The sequence below is a fragment of the Astatotilapia calliptera genome, chromosome 6 (assembly GCF_964374335.1).
Source record: "Astatotilapia calliptera chromosome 6, fAstCal68.1, whole genome shotgun sequence".
Classification (NCBI taxonomy): Eukaryota; Metazoa; Chordata; class Actinopteri; order Cichliformes; family Cichlidae; genus Astatotilapia; species Astatotilapia calliptera.
Window position 1 is genome coordinate 2,483,578 of NC_137427.1, and position 17,522 is coordinate 2,501,099.

Genomic DNA, 17,522 nt, shown 5'->3' on the forward strand with positions numbered 1-17,522 from the left:
CAATAACATAAAACAAGCAAAATATAAGAATGGCTAAATCTGAGAGCAATAAATACAAGTACAATATAAGAGTGTATGCATTACTGGATGTGTATACTAAATATGTTTTTCTACGTGTGTGTGTGTGTGTGTGTGTGTGTGTGTGTGTGTGTGTGTGTGTGTGTGTGTGTGTGTGTGTGTGTGTGTATACATATTTTACAAATTAAATAGAGTAAACAATAAATAAAATATATATAAATGGACAGCAGGAGGTGAAGCCTCATTAGCATATAAGGGGATGCTAAACAGAGTATACTTACTGACTAAAGACTTGTCCGTCACAATTTGTTAAGCATTTGTGAGATATGGTTTCAAAAAGCTAAGATGGCAGAAATGTCATTTACATCTTTTGTGTATTAAATCCATACTTAACACTTTCACTAAGCTAATTCGATCATCTCAGCGAGCTGAGGATCTCTCTTAATGACGCCTCTCAATCCTCAAATGATAACATTATCCTGTAAAATAAAAAGCTGTAAACTTGTTAAACATGCTTATTTTCTTTCTTGCAGAGAGTTATAAGAGATAATTGACACCACCTTTATATCTGGAGCTAAACCTGGACTTGCCACCATGGTACTGCTGCAGTAAATTAATCAGCAAGTCCAGCTCTATTCAAAGAATATATTATCCACCTACGAGCACGTCCAGAGCGCTCTAATCACATTACTTCTTGTTAGTTATATCTGTGTGATGCTTTCTGTTTTGTTTGGTCTTCACAGATTAAAATAACTGCTACATGTTTTTCATTGTCTTTTAAGAGAATGGTCAGATTTATGGTTTGTAGTGTGACAGACTGTTTGCATCACTCAGGCTTAAAAAAAGCCCATCTCTAGGGTACCACATTTGATCTGAGCTGAAAGGTTGAGAGGAGATCTCGTATACCCATAACGCTTAATCCTAGTTAAGGTAAAGTAATAGATGTTAGTATCATTGTACATCCTGGAGTAATTCATCCCTGCATCTGTTCAGTCGGAGTAAATCTTCCATTTGCCACCAGTGTTTATTTAGGGTTTTGTTCAGCACTGGCAGACCATGGATGGCCTCAGCAAGGAGTCCGAGCTGACTCTCAGAAATGAGTCACTTATAAAGGCTTGGCTGTGAGGACGTTGGATGCCAGGCATGTCAAAATGAATCATGCCATGCAACACATGGCACCAACTGTTTTGCTTGTCGGGCTACTGTTGTTGGCACAAAGTGATGCACTCTGCCGGTGACCCGCGATGGCACCGGATGATAAGCTGAGACATTCAGGCTTTCTGAAGCTCCAGTCCGAGCACGTCGAGCAGCGCTGTCTCTCTGGAACGTCACCACAGTGACAGTTTATGCTTTCTGTGGAACTATGCAGTCTGATGGGGCTGTTTCACAGAAATGGACTGAGCTCTTTTTTTCTTTGACAATAATGTATTTTTTTTTCCATGTCAGTGGTTTTCTCTGAGTAGAAAAAAGTTTAAATCCAAGAGCAGAACACAACACTACAAAAGGATCTGCATAAGCTGCCAGTTTGTTTTCCAGTCCTTACTACCTCATATCATGTGTCATTTTCCCATTAGGTGCATAAATCCTCTTTACTTCATCCCATTCCTCATATTTCTTGTGGAGTGCCATCTTGAATACAGAACAGGAAGAGTTTTCTTTTCCTCCCAGGACAGCAGCATCGCTCTGGGGAGAACAGTGTCCATTAGCTGAGACGCCACAACAACAAAAAATCTTTTGATAAGTGATGTTCATGTTATATCAGCGAAGTATTTATCATCCACAGTTTAAACTGCTGCAGTACCAGCACAGCAGTCCATACTGACACAACAACAGATGTGGCCTTTGATTCATTTTTTTCTTGTATATTTAAAATCAGATTAGCATTAATAGTGAGACAACGACTTTTACTCACATGGTTCTAAATGTTCTCGTTAGAAGAAGAAAGGCTTCGGAAAGGCTTGGAAAGAAAAGCGTCTGGACTTGTTTAAGTTTCCTTGAAGACGTTTCATCCGAGAAGCTTCTTCAGTTCTAAGAGCAACTGGTGAAGAGTCCCAGATTTAAGCCCTATGGGAGTGTCCCCGGGTGGGTCGTGGGCCCCCTATTGATCCTCTACCTAATCACATGAGCCAAGGTGTAAAAACAGGTGTGGGTCACAATCAGCCAAGTTGCCAGGTGAACCAACTGTGACACCTAACCCCACCCTATCATGTGATTTACTGAGGTCAAATGACCCTGGATGTGAGTGGGCGTTAAGGCGTCTGGGAAGGGATCTCAAAACTAGATGGCAGACAGTTGGTGTGGTAAGCCCCGCCCTCTGTTCAAAGATGGTTGTTCACAGTGGACATAGGCTGTATCCCAATTCAGGGTCTGCAGCCTTAAAGGACGCAGCCTCAAAGACCGCTAAGGCCGGAAGTGCGAGGCTTGTGAAATGGGACGGTCTAGCCTCCGTTGCGCTGCCCAGGTTGCCTAGCAACCATGACAACCATGACTAACAGCTGGAAACGTGTCATACAGCTTTGTTTGACAGAAATGAAGGAGAAAATCTTTTGTTCATTTGTTTGTTTCTTTCTACATGAGCTTTGATCATTCTCTGTAAGATTAAGCTCAGCTATTGAACGGCGTATATTTTAAAGTAAAGGCTTTAAAACCAAGTTAGTACAAACGTCACTAATGTCACATAACTTTGCCGACATGTGGCCAAAAGGAATGTTTAATGTTCTTCGTTATTAAACATTTGCACATAAATAAGTGACATAATATTCAGTACTTACTTAAAGTTCACTCTTCGGGCGCCCCTCATCTGCCGTTTTTTTTCGGCAAAATTATCCACCCCCACCGCCGCGCTATGCATTCTGGGATATGTTGGGCCACGAAGTCTACACCGCCACGTCCTTAAAATTCAGGGAAATGAAGGACGCATTTCAGGGTCGCATTTCGAGCAGCCTTTGGATTGGGACAGCCTTCGTCGCGTCGCTGTGACGTAATCGGCCTTAAAATGCGTACTTTAAGGCTGCACACCCTGAATTGGGATACAGCCATAGATGGTTTGAAAGAGGAGTGAAAGAAGCCATCTGTCTTCTCTGTCCAAAATGTGAACATTGTAATTGTGTTTCCAGGATGCCAATTTATAACAACTAAGGTAGAAAATGTATCACTTGAAAAGTAATTACTTTCAAATTTAGAAGCTTTCCCAAACTCATGGGTGTGAACCTCACTGTTGTTATTCATATAATAACATAATCGATTGATTTAAGTTAAAATTAGAAAAAATAATATGGAAGCTACTTTGTAGTATAAACAACGAAATTATACAATAAGTGAGTTTGGAATAAAAACACTAGTTTATATTTGATGAAGATCTTTACATGTTACCTGCAAAACACAGACAACTGGGAAATGTAAAAGTTTAGGAGCAAACCTCCTGTCTTGACAGACTGTCAAAGGGCTAAGGAGGATAGCATCACAGAGCAGGTAACATTGCTATAAAAGTGCTCTAACGTACAGCGTTTTTCTTCAAAGTACAGAAACTGAGGTTTAAGGTTTACAGAAAACAGAAAGAATAAGTGATGGAGCAAAGACCAGCACACAGTTGGCTTTTATCTGTGCTGTCAAGTTTCCTCACCCCTTAAAAAAAAAAAATCCTCTGTGGCCTTGAATGATCCCCCAAACATGGTCGATCAGCCAGGTGGAAGGCATAACGGTAATGGATGGTGCACTGAAGTGGCATCAGCACCACACCCCAGTGTCTGCTAACCCAGCATTGTCACAGCATATGTCAATGTAAGCAGCCCACGAGCTATCAGCATGCTGGCTTGTGTCGAGCCAATCCAACGGATCAGGCGCTTGATGGATGGCATAATGTCCCTGATAGGACGACATACTGCAGTTTTAATTATACAAAGCTCACTTCTCAGCCTTTTAGCGTTTCTGCAGCATTGAGCTGTGCACACCTGTGTTCGCTCATGATATGCTATCAGCGACTGAGCAGTTCTTTGTGTTCTTTCCCTTCTCATTTCACCCCTGACGCCACGCCATCACTATATACTGTTCAATGGAAAAATGTCATTAAAAGGAATTGTAGCCTGGTGTTAATCAGCTGTCCTCCTGCCCCCATATTGTGTCACCTCAGTGAAGATTTGCAGCGACAGTTAAACTCTGTCTCACTACTGCTCTCTGTTCCTGCTGACACCAGAGTGGTGAACATTAGTTCAGAGATAAAAGATTAAGGCGACAGAGTCTTTTTCCTGTTACTCGTTTGCTGAATGAAGCAAAATATGTTTCTGCAATCAGACTTGATGTGCATGTGGAAACAAAGAGAGAATGCATATTCAGGGTTGCTGTAGGAATGTACTTGAATAAAGTGTAATTGCACATCCACTACAGTAGGTGGCAAGGTTTTTTGCACCGAGCATGCACACACAGCAATGAGCACGAGATATGAAGTTTAGTAACAAACCCTCAAGAAAAATGGAAAAAATATTTAACAGTGATGAAAAGAGACGGAGATAACGGGACAAACTAAAGTCTCCCGAAAGCTAAGACACGGAAATATGACGATGCGTGTGCAGCGCACAGCTTCGATGTGACTACGGCGGGAGACAAGTATGGACCGGCGCGCCTACTGTGTCAAAAAATGTTTATCTGATCTATTTTTCTTCTTTGTTTTAACTTTAATCTTAATAAGGATACAATGTTATGCAGAGATGTAGTTACAATAACGATTTAATAGACAAATGATACTATTTATATACATGGGGTAGAGTGGGCGGGGCTTCTTCTACCTTTTTTTTTTCTTTTTCTTTTGCCTGTCCCGTTTGGCTCTTTTGCCATCAGAATTGTTGTCTAAAGGCAAAGAAAGATGCCCAACGGATTTACTTTACCAAATTGACCATCCCAGCCTTGCCGTAATGGTCCATTTGATTCACCTTTTATTGTTTATTTTATTTTCACTTACTGAATACGGGACAGACTTGACTGGGGGAAAGAAGGGGAGAAAGAAAGAGGGAAAGAGAAACAGCTGAGAAGAGGGACGGGGGAGAAGGGCAAAAGACAAAAACCAACAGAATGGGCAGAAAAAAAAAAGAAAAAAATGCATCTATCGATCACCTGGATCACCTGCTGAGAAAGAAAAAAGAAAACAAGCAGAAGAGAACAAGAGTAACAACATCACAATGATATATGGGAATATGACAGTAAATACTAAATATTAAACATTATTGTGCAGCACATAAGATCAACAGAACACAGTGTGCTTTGAGATAGGAGCCAAAAAGGGTGTAGTTTGTGGGTGTGATCACCCGTGTGTACACCTGTGAGCATGGACGCGCTTGTTTTTAAAAGGTTCCTTCATGTAATGATCTGCTAGAGGGTGTGGGGGGGCCACAGCCCCGTCCTCCAGGGCATGAAGCAGGTATGGAGGAGATCAAAACTCCAGACATCCAGAGGCCCCCAGAACACAAGAGACCAAGGCTTCTTCTACCTAAAGGGGGTGTAACAGAAAATAACTGAGAAGCACTGCTGTTGAGGAAGATGACTGATTAAATTAATGGTAGCTGGAAACGTGTAAGGCGCCCTGCTGTTGGAGTGATTATACATTTCTGAGGATCAAAGCTAATTAGTTGTGATAGATATAAGAAATATTTCTCTCTGTCTAAAACATCTATGAGAAAGGTTGCTGCGATGAGCACATGGCCCCTCCCACTCTGACTCCCATCTAGTTTCTCACGTCCTCGTTCACTCGTGATTTGTTTTTCACACTAATTCTCAAAAAAACTGGCCCGTTTTTGTCAAAAAAAGTCTAATACAGAATACATTTCACAGTCAGACGTCTGTCACTTCTGATCCATAGACCATCAGAACACCTGGTTCTTTCTGGCAGGAAACAGAAAATAATTCTGTCAGGAAAAAACCTCCATACTTCTTTTTAAATTGAACTAGAACTTTAACCCTCTCGAGGTAGGCGTTGCCGATTTGCAACAGTTAAAAACTAACAACCTGATTACCCCACATACATATTTTATGAGTTTGTTTTACTCCGAAGTACCACTGCAGGACGTGGTTGTGCATTAGCAACAAAAAGTTTAATTTGAGCCTGAGAGGGTTAAGATTAGGTATACTACTTTACATTAAAAGCAAACTAGTATGCATACTTGCATATACAACCTAATAATTATTATTAATTGCCAAAGTAATGAACAGATGGAATGATGGATGATATTTAGTATGGTCTCTGTTAAGTTTTAAAGGGAAAGTTCACTTAAGAAATCCTATCTGGCCAATTCAACTGCTCTGAATTGTCTGAAAAAGGGAATAAAAAGCATTGGCTGTGTGCCGATTGGTGCCGCTCCTTACATGTAGCATGCAGCAGGATATTTGATTTAGAAGTATCAGAGTCCAGTTAGAGTATGCAGGGAGACATGTGACACTGAATCTCTGAATTCCCCAAACAATAAAACTCTGTTTTCTTGCTTGCTCTTTCCAGCATTATGTACATTATGTAAAAACACCATTAAATGTCAGATCAGACTGATACAGAAACTTATGTCTGGGAAAGATCGGGGACACAGTTGTGTGTTTCTAAAGGCTTGGAGCTGTTGCCATTTTGTCTATTGTCAGTTTAAATCTGAATCTGAAAGTGTGCTTCAGTAATCATGTTTGGAGTATGTAAAAGCATTGATGACCTCTAGGTCAGCAAATGAGAAGAATGACCTAATTTTGACTAAATAACTCAGCTAAACAAAAACACTAACAGCTGAATGTAGGTTAAAATATCGTTGGATAACAGCGCCGGCTCAGACGAGTGGTTGTTTGCCGTGCTGATCATATTCAATTAAAACGAGTAATTCAGAAGTGGAAATTGTTTTCCATCCAACCATCCGGTCTTGTCTAGAATGAATGTAGCATCTGTGTTGGGCTTTGCTGTGACATATAGTCATGTATCATCTGTATAGCAGTTAAAATCAATTGTGGCTACACAAGATAAAACAGGAAACAAAATAGAGCCCCGTGGGGCACAGAGCACAACGGGGGCATTGATTTCCCAACATAGCTGCAAAGAACTGAAACACTTTCTAACCACATCACTGATGCCCACTCTTAATTACTGTGTGAAAGCATCCTTTAGGAAACTCTTTAAATGATTTGTTTAGGCCTTTCTGATGAATACTCGATTGGGATGTCAAAAGTTTGGAAGTAGCTTCAACATCCTGGTGTCTTGTTCTACAACCCACTGCTGAACAACGCTGTTGGAGTAGTGAGGAGCTGCTTTGCTTTGATGTTCAGGTCAATGCTACCTGTCCAGGTAACATCAACATGAATCCAAGCACCCAGTATTTAAAAGCTGAAACTTGCACAGTGGGAATATGATCCCATGTTGTTCACTTCACTTGTCAGTGGTTTTAATGTAGTGTTGGGTCTGCGTTAATAACTCATTTCATCTCAGACCTTTATCTTGATACGTTTCCCTTTTTTCCTGTTGGACGATTCAGCTGTTACATTCTCGTGAACAATACTTTACATATTTACAGGACATACTGAGCAGCATCTGATTACTGATAGTCCAAACTCCTGTGCCACAATCTATTTTTCAACATGATGTTTTACTTGCTTCCCATATACACAGCAGCTACTGCCCCGCTCTCTAATTAGTGAACATGCAGGGCTACGTTTTCTGTAAAAATAGTTCCCTCAGAGAAATGGAAATTCTTTGAACATCTTCCAGATTGTCACAGTGGGTTCCCACTGAATAACCCTCCAATGTATTTAATGATAAGATGTGAAAAAACTGACGGAGTACAACAAAGAAAACTGAACTTATTTGCTGCTCTTTTTTTAGTGTCAAAGATAAAGTGCTATAGCTTTACATTTGTTCCTTTTTGTATAGTTAGTGTTGGCTCATGAGACTGTAGGATGTCTCTGTGCCTTCAGTGTGATGCGTGGCTAGTCTGTGTCTTTGTGTCAATGAAATGACGCTGCTTCCATTTTTCTATCTGTCCTCCTTTGTTATATAGTATAAAAAGTCTACACAGGCTTTGTTTTTTTGCACCCTTGCTTGCACCGTGATAAGCGCTAACCTCCAGTGCAGGCTTCACGGCCAGCCAGATAGCGTTTGCTTCGCTTGACTTCCTCCAGAACTGGCTCGAGAGACAGATGCACTACGGGAAAGAAAAACGGGCAAATAGGAAATCTTAATGGTTGCTGTCCTGCGTGAAAAAAGCCAAAAATAACCCGATGCAAATGGAGATTATTAATAACATTGAAGCTTTGTTTCTATAAAACCAAGCGCTTTGAAGAGAGGAAATTATCCCTGTGCGTCTTTAAGATGATGTAGATTTCCTTCTGAATCTGCAGATATTTTTAGAGTCTAATTAGGTGTTGAAATGATGTCATAGTGTACACCTTGGAAATGTCTTTGTCCAGCAAACAACATCCTGGGATGCTTCAAAGAGGATGAAAAAGATGCCAAGAGATACTTGAAAATGCTGCTTGATTTGAATCTTACAAACTGTCGCTGCTTTATTTATTTACTTCTTAGATGAATTATCTGACAGCACAGTCATCATTCAAAATGGCAGGAAATGTTACACCCAGCCAGCTAATGGCAAAAGCAGCAAAAAGTAATGCAAGCAAAAGAAATTGGTATATTTCAGGATTTCCATATCACCTGTGCCAGAATATTTTTGCTTCTGACAAATTATTAATCCTTTCTGAAGCATTTCTCTAGAATAAACCGTGGATCCAGAAGGGCTGTGGTTCTGCGAGCATTTGCAGCTGCTTCACAGACTGTGGTTGTTATGGTAACGTTTCTATCTTAAGTCTTTGAAGCTGAGGTGGGATATAGTGTGCTCGTGTGAAATAGCAGCACCTAAAACTTTCCTTTTGCTTCTTCGGGAGGGGGGGGGGGGGGGGATGCACAGCATATATGACAGGTTTATCTCAGTGTGTGGGAAAGGTTATTCCTTCCACAGTTTCAAAGTCCAGCTGAGGTGATAAAGCAGATATGCTCACAGTCTCTCCCCCCGTGCAGACTGCTTGATTGGTTTATCAATTGACCTTTATGCCACCTTGTAGCGCCACATTGATCCTGGCTTGTTTGAATGCCGTGTTTCCTGCTCAAGCTGAAACTTTTTGTACCAGGAAATGCAAAAGGAACCCAGTGAAGAGCATAATCTCAAGTACCGCATGAAAAGTAGACCTTTAAATGCAAATATAGAAGGAAAAACAACATAGATATTATAGGTGAAGCTTTCTCAGGAAAATGCAACAATGCAAAATATGTCATTGGGGTTGCACATGAGCCTGACGATCACTCTTCTACACATTTTCAACCGATCAAATATTCTGATGTGGGCAAAGCCCGCTGCCCCCCCCAAATTTTTAAAACCCTACAGAAGTGAAATGCTCCTATATATCCATCAGTTTGTATTAAAAATAATTACTGGGATGAAAGGTCAATGAAAACTGAGTTTGAGCATAAAAATCACAAGTATGAACCAAAATATATGTAGAATATTTACAACCTGTCCAATTAGATGATATTCTGTCTGTAGGCTTTTCACTAAGGACACACACACACACACACACACACACACACACACACACACACACACGATATGCTGGTATTAAAAAAAAAAGTATTTATTGATCACTGCAGCTTTAAAGATCAATTAGCTGTCATCTTACACAGCGAGTGCCTAATGAGTGCATAGTGATTAATCAAATTTGAAGCCGAATGTTAGAAAATTGATTAGGAATGACTTTAAAGAGCAACAACGATATGAAGGAATGAAGAGGTGTTTTAAGTAGCACACTAAATTCACAGCCATCACTACAGTTTGACAAGCACTACATTTAAAGTGATTTTAATTAGGCATTCTGTCTATATACATCTCAAAGGCAATGCCTGTCTGCTCGGCTCAGAACAATCAGCGAGAAAACAGAAGGAGGAAAGAAAACAAAGCAGACATGGAAAAGTAAAAGAAATGGGTGGGAGTGGTGTTGGTGGGGCAATCTGGATGTGAGATAAGACAGAAAAGATGAGAGTGAAGGTGAGTAGCAGACTCTTGGGCACATTAGGAAGGGAATATGAGAAACTACTGGGAGAATAAAGATAAGAGGTATGGGCAAGAGGGGTAAGTAAAACCACGGAAGAACAGTGCAGATAAACAGAGATAAAGGGGCTTTAGTTTGGAGGAAAACACAAAGATTCGGCTGGTGAGGGAGTCAAGAGAAAGACACAAGAAGGATAGAATAAATGAGAAAAGAGAAAGAGGAGGGGAGAAATGATTCAGTGTGCAGTGGAGACAGGAAGCATGAGAGGCAACATGACAGAGAAGGAGACAGAGCTGCGAGGGAGCAGAGTGAGTGATGTCCAGAAGGGGCACAGTAACACAGTCTTCTCCCCGACGTGGCCTTGATGAAACTACAACACATCAACAGCTACAGCATACTCTAGTGGTCTGCATTTACATAAGCAAACAACTCATTTTACATCCTAATTCCCTTTCTTTCATCCACTCCTAATACTGATTAGATAATTGCAAAATTCAGAGGGGAGCCTCAGCAGAAACCTTGGTTTCTTTGCTGTTATACTGGGATGGATGTTAAGACCCTTTAGCCTTGAACAGATTTGAGTGTTTTCCTTGTTCTCTTTGTAGCCAGCGCTTTCAGGTGCATAATGATGGATTTGTGTGCTCTACATGCACATGTGGTATTAGCCTTGCCTGCACTGCATGGTACAAATAGAGGCAGAGTCAGATACTAAAGGTGCGTCTAACGTCGGTTCAAGTGCATTCCTTCTCACATTATTTCAGGCCGATGTGGAGGTCTGGCACTGTAGCAGTTCTGAGATGGCTCAAGGCTTTCTGCCACACGTCTGACTTGACTTCCAGAAACCGTGTACAGATGCTGAAACCGTTAAAGCCAGTGACTCACCTACAACTCACAGAAATAAGAATTGGAATTAAAAGAAATGGATATTAAAATAGGTCAAAACATTTAGCTGTCGTGTTACGGCTGTGGCAGGCAGAGTTAGGTCTCAAACACACGGTTCAAACAAAAGGTTCGACTGAAAAAGGCAAAAACGCAGAATATTACAACAGAGAAAAACAAAACCAACACTGGAAACTAGGAAACACAGAGCTAGGAGTTATCAGGAAACACAGAGGAAACCCAGAGCAATGAGGCAGTATGACACGACAACGAACAGAGGAAAACACAGGGCTTAAATACACAAGTCAGTAACGAGTGAGTAAAGGAAACAGTAAGGCAACACAGCTGGGACTAATCAGACATAACGAGACGAGGAGAAAGCAGAACTGAATACACTGAACACAGGACAAGGAACTATCAAAATAAAACAGGAAACATGAGACCATCACAAAGGCAGGGCAGGGGTGGGCAACTCCAGGCCTCGAGGGCCGGTGTCCTGCAGGCTTTAGTAAGTAAGTAAGTAAGTAAAATTGTATTTATATAGCACATTTCTAGATAAGAGATCACAAAGTGCTTTACAAGGTATAGGCACAGATTAAAAAGACAAAATACAGTCAAAAGTTAACAAAATGCAATTTTAAAAAGATGTGTTTTTAGCTGTTTTTTAAAAGTAATCAGTGAATCAGCAGATCTTAAGTTCTGAGGAAGAGAATTCCACAGTCTGGCGGCCACAGTAGCAAAAGCTCGATCACCCCTAGTTTTCAGTCTCGTATACTTAATAACAAGTAGGCCCTGACCACAAGACCTCAGAGACCTACTAGGGGCATAGGGCTGTAAGAGTTTAGATGTGTCCTTGATCCAACACAGTTGATTCAAATGGCTAAATGGCTTCCTCAACTTGTCCTGTAGTTCTCCAGAGGCCTGGTAACGAACTAATCATGTGATTCAGGTGTGTTGACTCAGGGTGAAATCTAAAACCAGCAGGACACCGGCCCTCCAGGCCGCAGAGGGAATATGAAACAAAGAGACAAGATGTCTGTGAAGGGTCTCAGTCATCCAGGTCATCGCAGTCTAAGGTTCCCATAGTCCTTAAAATCTGGGACTGTCCATCAGTTGCTCTTAAAACTGAAGAAGCTTCTCGGATGAGAGGTGAAACGTCTTAAAGAATCCAGACGCTTTTCTTTCCAAGCTCCTTAGACCACGGAGACAAGAGTAACTAAACGTGGAACACGGGGAAGGCACAGTGAGAGAAAACTAGAGACTAGAAACTAAGAGTATAACACACTGAGGCAAATAGGGAGAACATGAATGACACTAAGAATATTAATCCAGGACCTGAAACACAAATACTGGGTTGTGATGTTGGGTTTATGAATGAGTGTAATACTGTCTGTTCAAAGTTGAGTTTTTTTCCCCATATTTTCTCAATAGAAGTAGTTTTTTCTACAGAAGACGATAAAGAAAAGGTTATTGATTACCATCAACATTGATTACCATAGCTGTCGTATGTTAACTTCCATAACTTCCAAGACTTTAACTGAACAAACACACACATCCACACATGTGCAATAACACTAAGTGCAATAATCTTTTCTGGCATCGTTGTATTTTTACTCAGTTGTATATAGCATTCGTATTCTATTTTTATCTTATTGTATATTTTTATTCTATTTTATTCTACTGTATATAGTATATTATTTTATTCTATTCTGTACAGCTGTGTACTGTATTTATTCTTATTGTATTCTAATTTTTGCGTCATAACTTTTGCACTGTCCACTTCCTGCTGTGACAAAACAAATTTCCCACGTGTGGGACTAATAAAGGTTATCTTATCTTATCTTATCTTATATGACAATCTGAAAATGATCTATTGGCTGTACTTGTGACCTGATCCATTGACCAGAGGGGTGAGTCTACAGATACTCGTCCATAGTGCCCAGCCTGCTCTGTCATTAGCGGGATAACAAAAGCTAAACATGACATTTGGGGCCAGATACTCTCCATTGTTGCCCCACGTCTTTATTTCAACTCTGTCTCCATTTATGGCCCATACACTGTATTTATCCACTTACCATTAAGTCGATGGCTTCATTTTCTGCCACAGTCATTCCAAATTGCGACAAAGAATTCAGTGTTTTTTTGTTTTCTTTAGCTCAGCCTTGATGTCAAGTTGTAGTTCTGATGCTACCAGATGATATTGTGTCTCATAAACAGCTCTCACCAATTGACAACGTAATTGCTCAGCCGTTGACATGCTACTGAGAGGCGGGGTAGCTTAATCACTTCTAGATAATGATCGGTTTCAGCTGCCATTTTAGTGTCGACCATCCCGACGTTTGTTTGCAGACTAAAAGCTTGTTTTCAGATGTGTGAGGCTGTCAATACTGGAGTACCATGACATTTTGAAATCAAAGCCACAGAGAGCTTTTTGTTCCAACTGCAGCGAACAAAACTGATGTCTTTGAAACAGTTTGAGCCAAAGTACAAAAATGTCTGAAGAGCTGTTTGTTGGAAGTTGCACGTGGTTTGGAAGCAGATTCCATGTGAAATCTTTTGTTTTGCTTTAATCTGTTACTTTGATGCCAGTCCCAAGTTTCTGGGAAGTGTTAAAAAGCACAATTAAGAAAATGATATAAATTGTTTGCAGAGGAAAGATCAAATCTCGAATGTTGTCTGTTTATTTTCATTTGCTGTTCTTATTTTCAGAAAGGTTGGTTTAGGTAAACTAAAAAAGGCAAGTTGAACCCACCGTGTCTTCCTTACGATGAGTCCAATGTAGATGCCAGCAGCGTTAGCTTTACCATTCCTTGTAATTACTACATTCAGCACGAATGAACACACACGCACTGCTATTTATAGAACGTCAGGTTTAATTTAGACTTGATATGCTGCCTTGTGTTTTTACCTGACATCGAAGGTGACGGCTCTTCAGGTCACGATCACAATTAATCTATTGCTCCGCAAACGCTTGAGATTTTCTCAGAAAAGCAATTAATAGCATCATTGGCATGCTATGAGCTGAGCCAAAATTCAAGACTGTGTTTGGAACTTTGACTCTGTGGATGACGAAAGGGGGACATTTAGTTCTGCTAATAATATGTTTTCACCACAGTTGGTTAATTGCTGAGGCAACAAGGCAAATCCAAAGGTAATGTGACTGACATTTTGATTCTATAAGCACGTCAGCTGGGGACTCACGAGGGGAGAGTGCACTTCAAATACAGACACCCTGTCAAACGTTTCTCAAGCCTGCTGCGGTTTTGTCCTTCCAATACACCCGGCGCCTCAACAAAGACCGTGAACGCTCGCGAGCAAGTGTGTAAATAAACAGTGACTGGTGTTTTTTGAAATCCACATGCTATTCTTATCCTGGGCTGAGGCTTAATGCATTAAACATTTTTTTTAACTCTCTTTAACGCTGGCTGAAAAGATGTTTTTGAGACACATAGCAAGATTTGCTTTAGAAATATTTGAAAGGACAAAAGTACTTTCTTTGTTTGTTTGTTTTTTCTGCCAGTTGTTCAATGTGAATTTCAAATTCAGACTGTCATGTGGTGATGAGACAACTCGTGTCTGTGTGTGTCACCCCCCCAAGCGGACACAGCCACACATCTCAGAAGCACAAAGCCCACAGAAGCACGAGCATGCAGAGATCTATGCATGTCTAGAGTGGGAAGCATGAGTGCTCTTCTAACAAAGATAATCATGTTAATGCACACAAAGACCAAGTTTTGCGATGTTGTGGAGCCGAATGGCAGGAATCCATCTTCTTCCTATGCAGCACTGGCCTCTCACTGGACTGCAATCTTGTTTGGCCTGAACTGTATGTTCGCATTGTTAGTAGGAGGACCCCTTGGGCATGTGGCACATCTTCACACAAGCTCCATCCAACGACTCTGGTGAGCGACTGGCTCGTTCATAGGGCTTGTGGGGAGCGTGAGGCTCGGCCAGAGGTGGAAAGGTCCTTGAAGTCTGCGGGCCTCACGAGCTTCACGAACACAAGTACTACAGGAGGTCAGGGGAGCCAAGAAACTGGTTCTTTACTAAGTTCTGCTTATCTAGCCTCAATTGCTGACTTCTGTCAAAAGAGTCAAGGCCACACCTCCTTCACCCCCTCCCAGCCAAATGACTCAAGTCAGGCCTGTCAGGTTGCTTTAAACAAGCAGAAGCTTGTTGCAGGGAGGGGAATGCTAACAAGAGACATGGATGCTAATGAGAAGGAGCAATAGTCATTTAGTCAGAAGGAAAACAGTACAGCTACGAAAAACACGTGTGCTGACGGGTGAAAGTAGCATCTTATTATGTAAAAGGAGCTTGGCTCCCGGTGAGGTCGGGTCAAGTGTGTGATAAATCCAAGACAATTGCAGGAGCTCGCTCTCCTATGAAAGAAATCTTTTGACTGCGTTCTGTAACCCAGAGGTGAGCATAAGTAGAGGGACCAGATGGTTAAGTATAATGAACAGTGTTTTTTCCTCCTCTGACATTACAGCCCAGCTGTCCCTGAGCAACAGATTTATGATCCTTTACTCTAGCGTGGAGTATCACAGCTGACCACTGATCCTGTCACAGCAAACTAGCCCTTCATCTTGCGATGTGCTCTGAGGACTCGCACAGTGCTTATCATAGTGCCCTGCCTGCTGATTATCTCTCCAAAAGAGCCCAGACCAAAGCTGTGAACACAGAGACTGTTGGATCAGACTTTTCCACAGGGGCAAGAATGTCAGCGTGCTCCATCAAGTTTGAAGTTTGAAAGTGGCAAACACCGCTAATTATGCAAAGCACTACCTAGCAACATGCTAACACTTCCAGGGCCTTGTAGTCTTTTCCTAACCAGTGTTGCAGAGTATTCAAAATACCATAAATGTTTTTTTTTTTTTTTACAGTATGTACCTTTTGAGGGAAGAAAGACCTTTCAGCAATCACCTCAGGGATGCTTCTTGTGTTAAAACTTATTGATTTTTGGGGTCATAAATGATGGGATCATAAGGCTTACAACTGGACAATAGCTCTTTGAAAAGGAGGCCCTTTTAATCTCTGCATTAATTTTTCACCACAGGTGACAGCAGCTTAAGCTTGATAGGCTAGACAGTCTTCTCCTCTGCGACATCTCTAGGGATCCTGAGGTGTGCTCAACCCAGACAGGGCACGTTATAACTGCGGCATGTAGTGGTTCTTCTCTGGGGTCTTCTGTCAGTTTGATTTCAAAATAATATCTTTCACAGTGATAACATTCTCTTGTTTGATATCATTAAAAAAGCTAAAGCTACTTAAATCTGCATCTTTTTCTTTGAATGTACTTGGAATTACAGTATATCAGTAACTACTGACGTAACTAACAACTCTTATAAATGAAACAACTCCAAGCTACAGTGACTTTAATAGCATTGTGATTCATTTTATTTGCATACAATCACTGTGTTTGCAATCAGCAGAGCATTCTGAACAAACTGATGTGTGTCAACACTGGACTTGGAGTGTCCAAGGATCCATCAGCAAAAACTGAATTCAGTAAAAACTCACAGGCAATTGGGGCGACCGTGGCTCAAGGGGTTGGGAAGCGTATCTGTAACTGGAAGGTCGCCAGTTCGATCCCCGGGCTCTCTGTCCTGGTCATTGTGTCCTTGGGCAAGACACTTTACCCTACTGCCTATTGGTGTTGGCCAGAGGGGCCGATGGCGCGATATGGCAGCCTCGTTTCTGTCAGCATCTGTGGCTACAACCGTAGCTTGCCTCCACCAGTGTGTGAATGCGAGAGTGAATGAATAGTGGTATTGTAAAGCGCTTTGGGTGCCTTGAAAAGCACTATATAAATCCAATCCATTATTATTATTATTATTATTAGTGCTCTGCCTCTTAAGCCATCCTAAATCTGGGATGCTGTATTCATGCATTAGTCGCCATTCTGCTACAGTAAAGAATTCATTAATCGCTTTGTCCGCCTCATAAAAAGATTCTAACAATTACATTCCCTCTTTTTCAGGTGATCCTGATCCTAACCAAGCTGTACGATTTTCATATCGGCAGCGTCACTGAGAGCACACTTTGGAGGTGAGTACAAGAGACTTTATCTATAAAATATTTACAAGTAGATGATAGAGCAGGCCGATATGACCGAAAATATTTATCATGATATACATTTGAAAATTTGCGATAACAATATAACTGACGATATAACTGACACGAGATAAAATACTTTACAACTCCACAACTTTATTAGTGCAAAAAAAAAAAGAAAACACATGAATGTATTTTCACTTAAACAAGCAGCTGTTTTTTTATGTGCATTAAAGTTATATAAAAATGTAACAGTGCAAATTCCTCGCTGACAGTTTAACCAAAAGGCGTTTCCAGTGGAAACTGGCCGACATATCCTCAGCATAACCATGTATAATATCCACAAAACTTAAAAAGAGGTTATACACACACAATACGGTAATATTATGTTGAAGCACAGTACCTATCACTCCGCGAGGCTCCGCCTACGATAGCCGTAATGCTCCGACAATCCATCAAGCGGTGCGGCTTCGTAGCTTAGCAAAGCCGTACTGAAACATTTGACAGATTTTCGAGCG

General features: G+C 41.1%; 1 protein-coding gene across 1 annotated transcript in view; it reads left to right on the forward strand.

Moving 5' to 3' along the window:
• sorcs3a (sortilin related VPS10 domain containing receptor 3a) overlaps window positions 1-17,522 on the forward strand; it is a 255,954-nt gene that overhangs the window by 86,031 nt on the left and 152,401 nt on the right. The window contains exon 2 of the mRNA XM_026169671.2: window positions 16,931-16,998. Within this exon, the coding sequence (XP_026025456.1) occupies window positions 16,931-16,998 (68 nt within the window). The remainder of the gene's footprint in view (window positions 1-16,930; window positions 16,999-17,522) is intronic.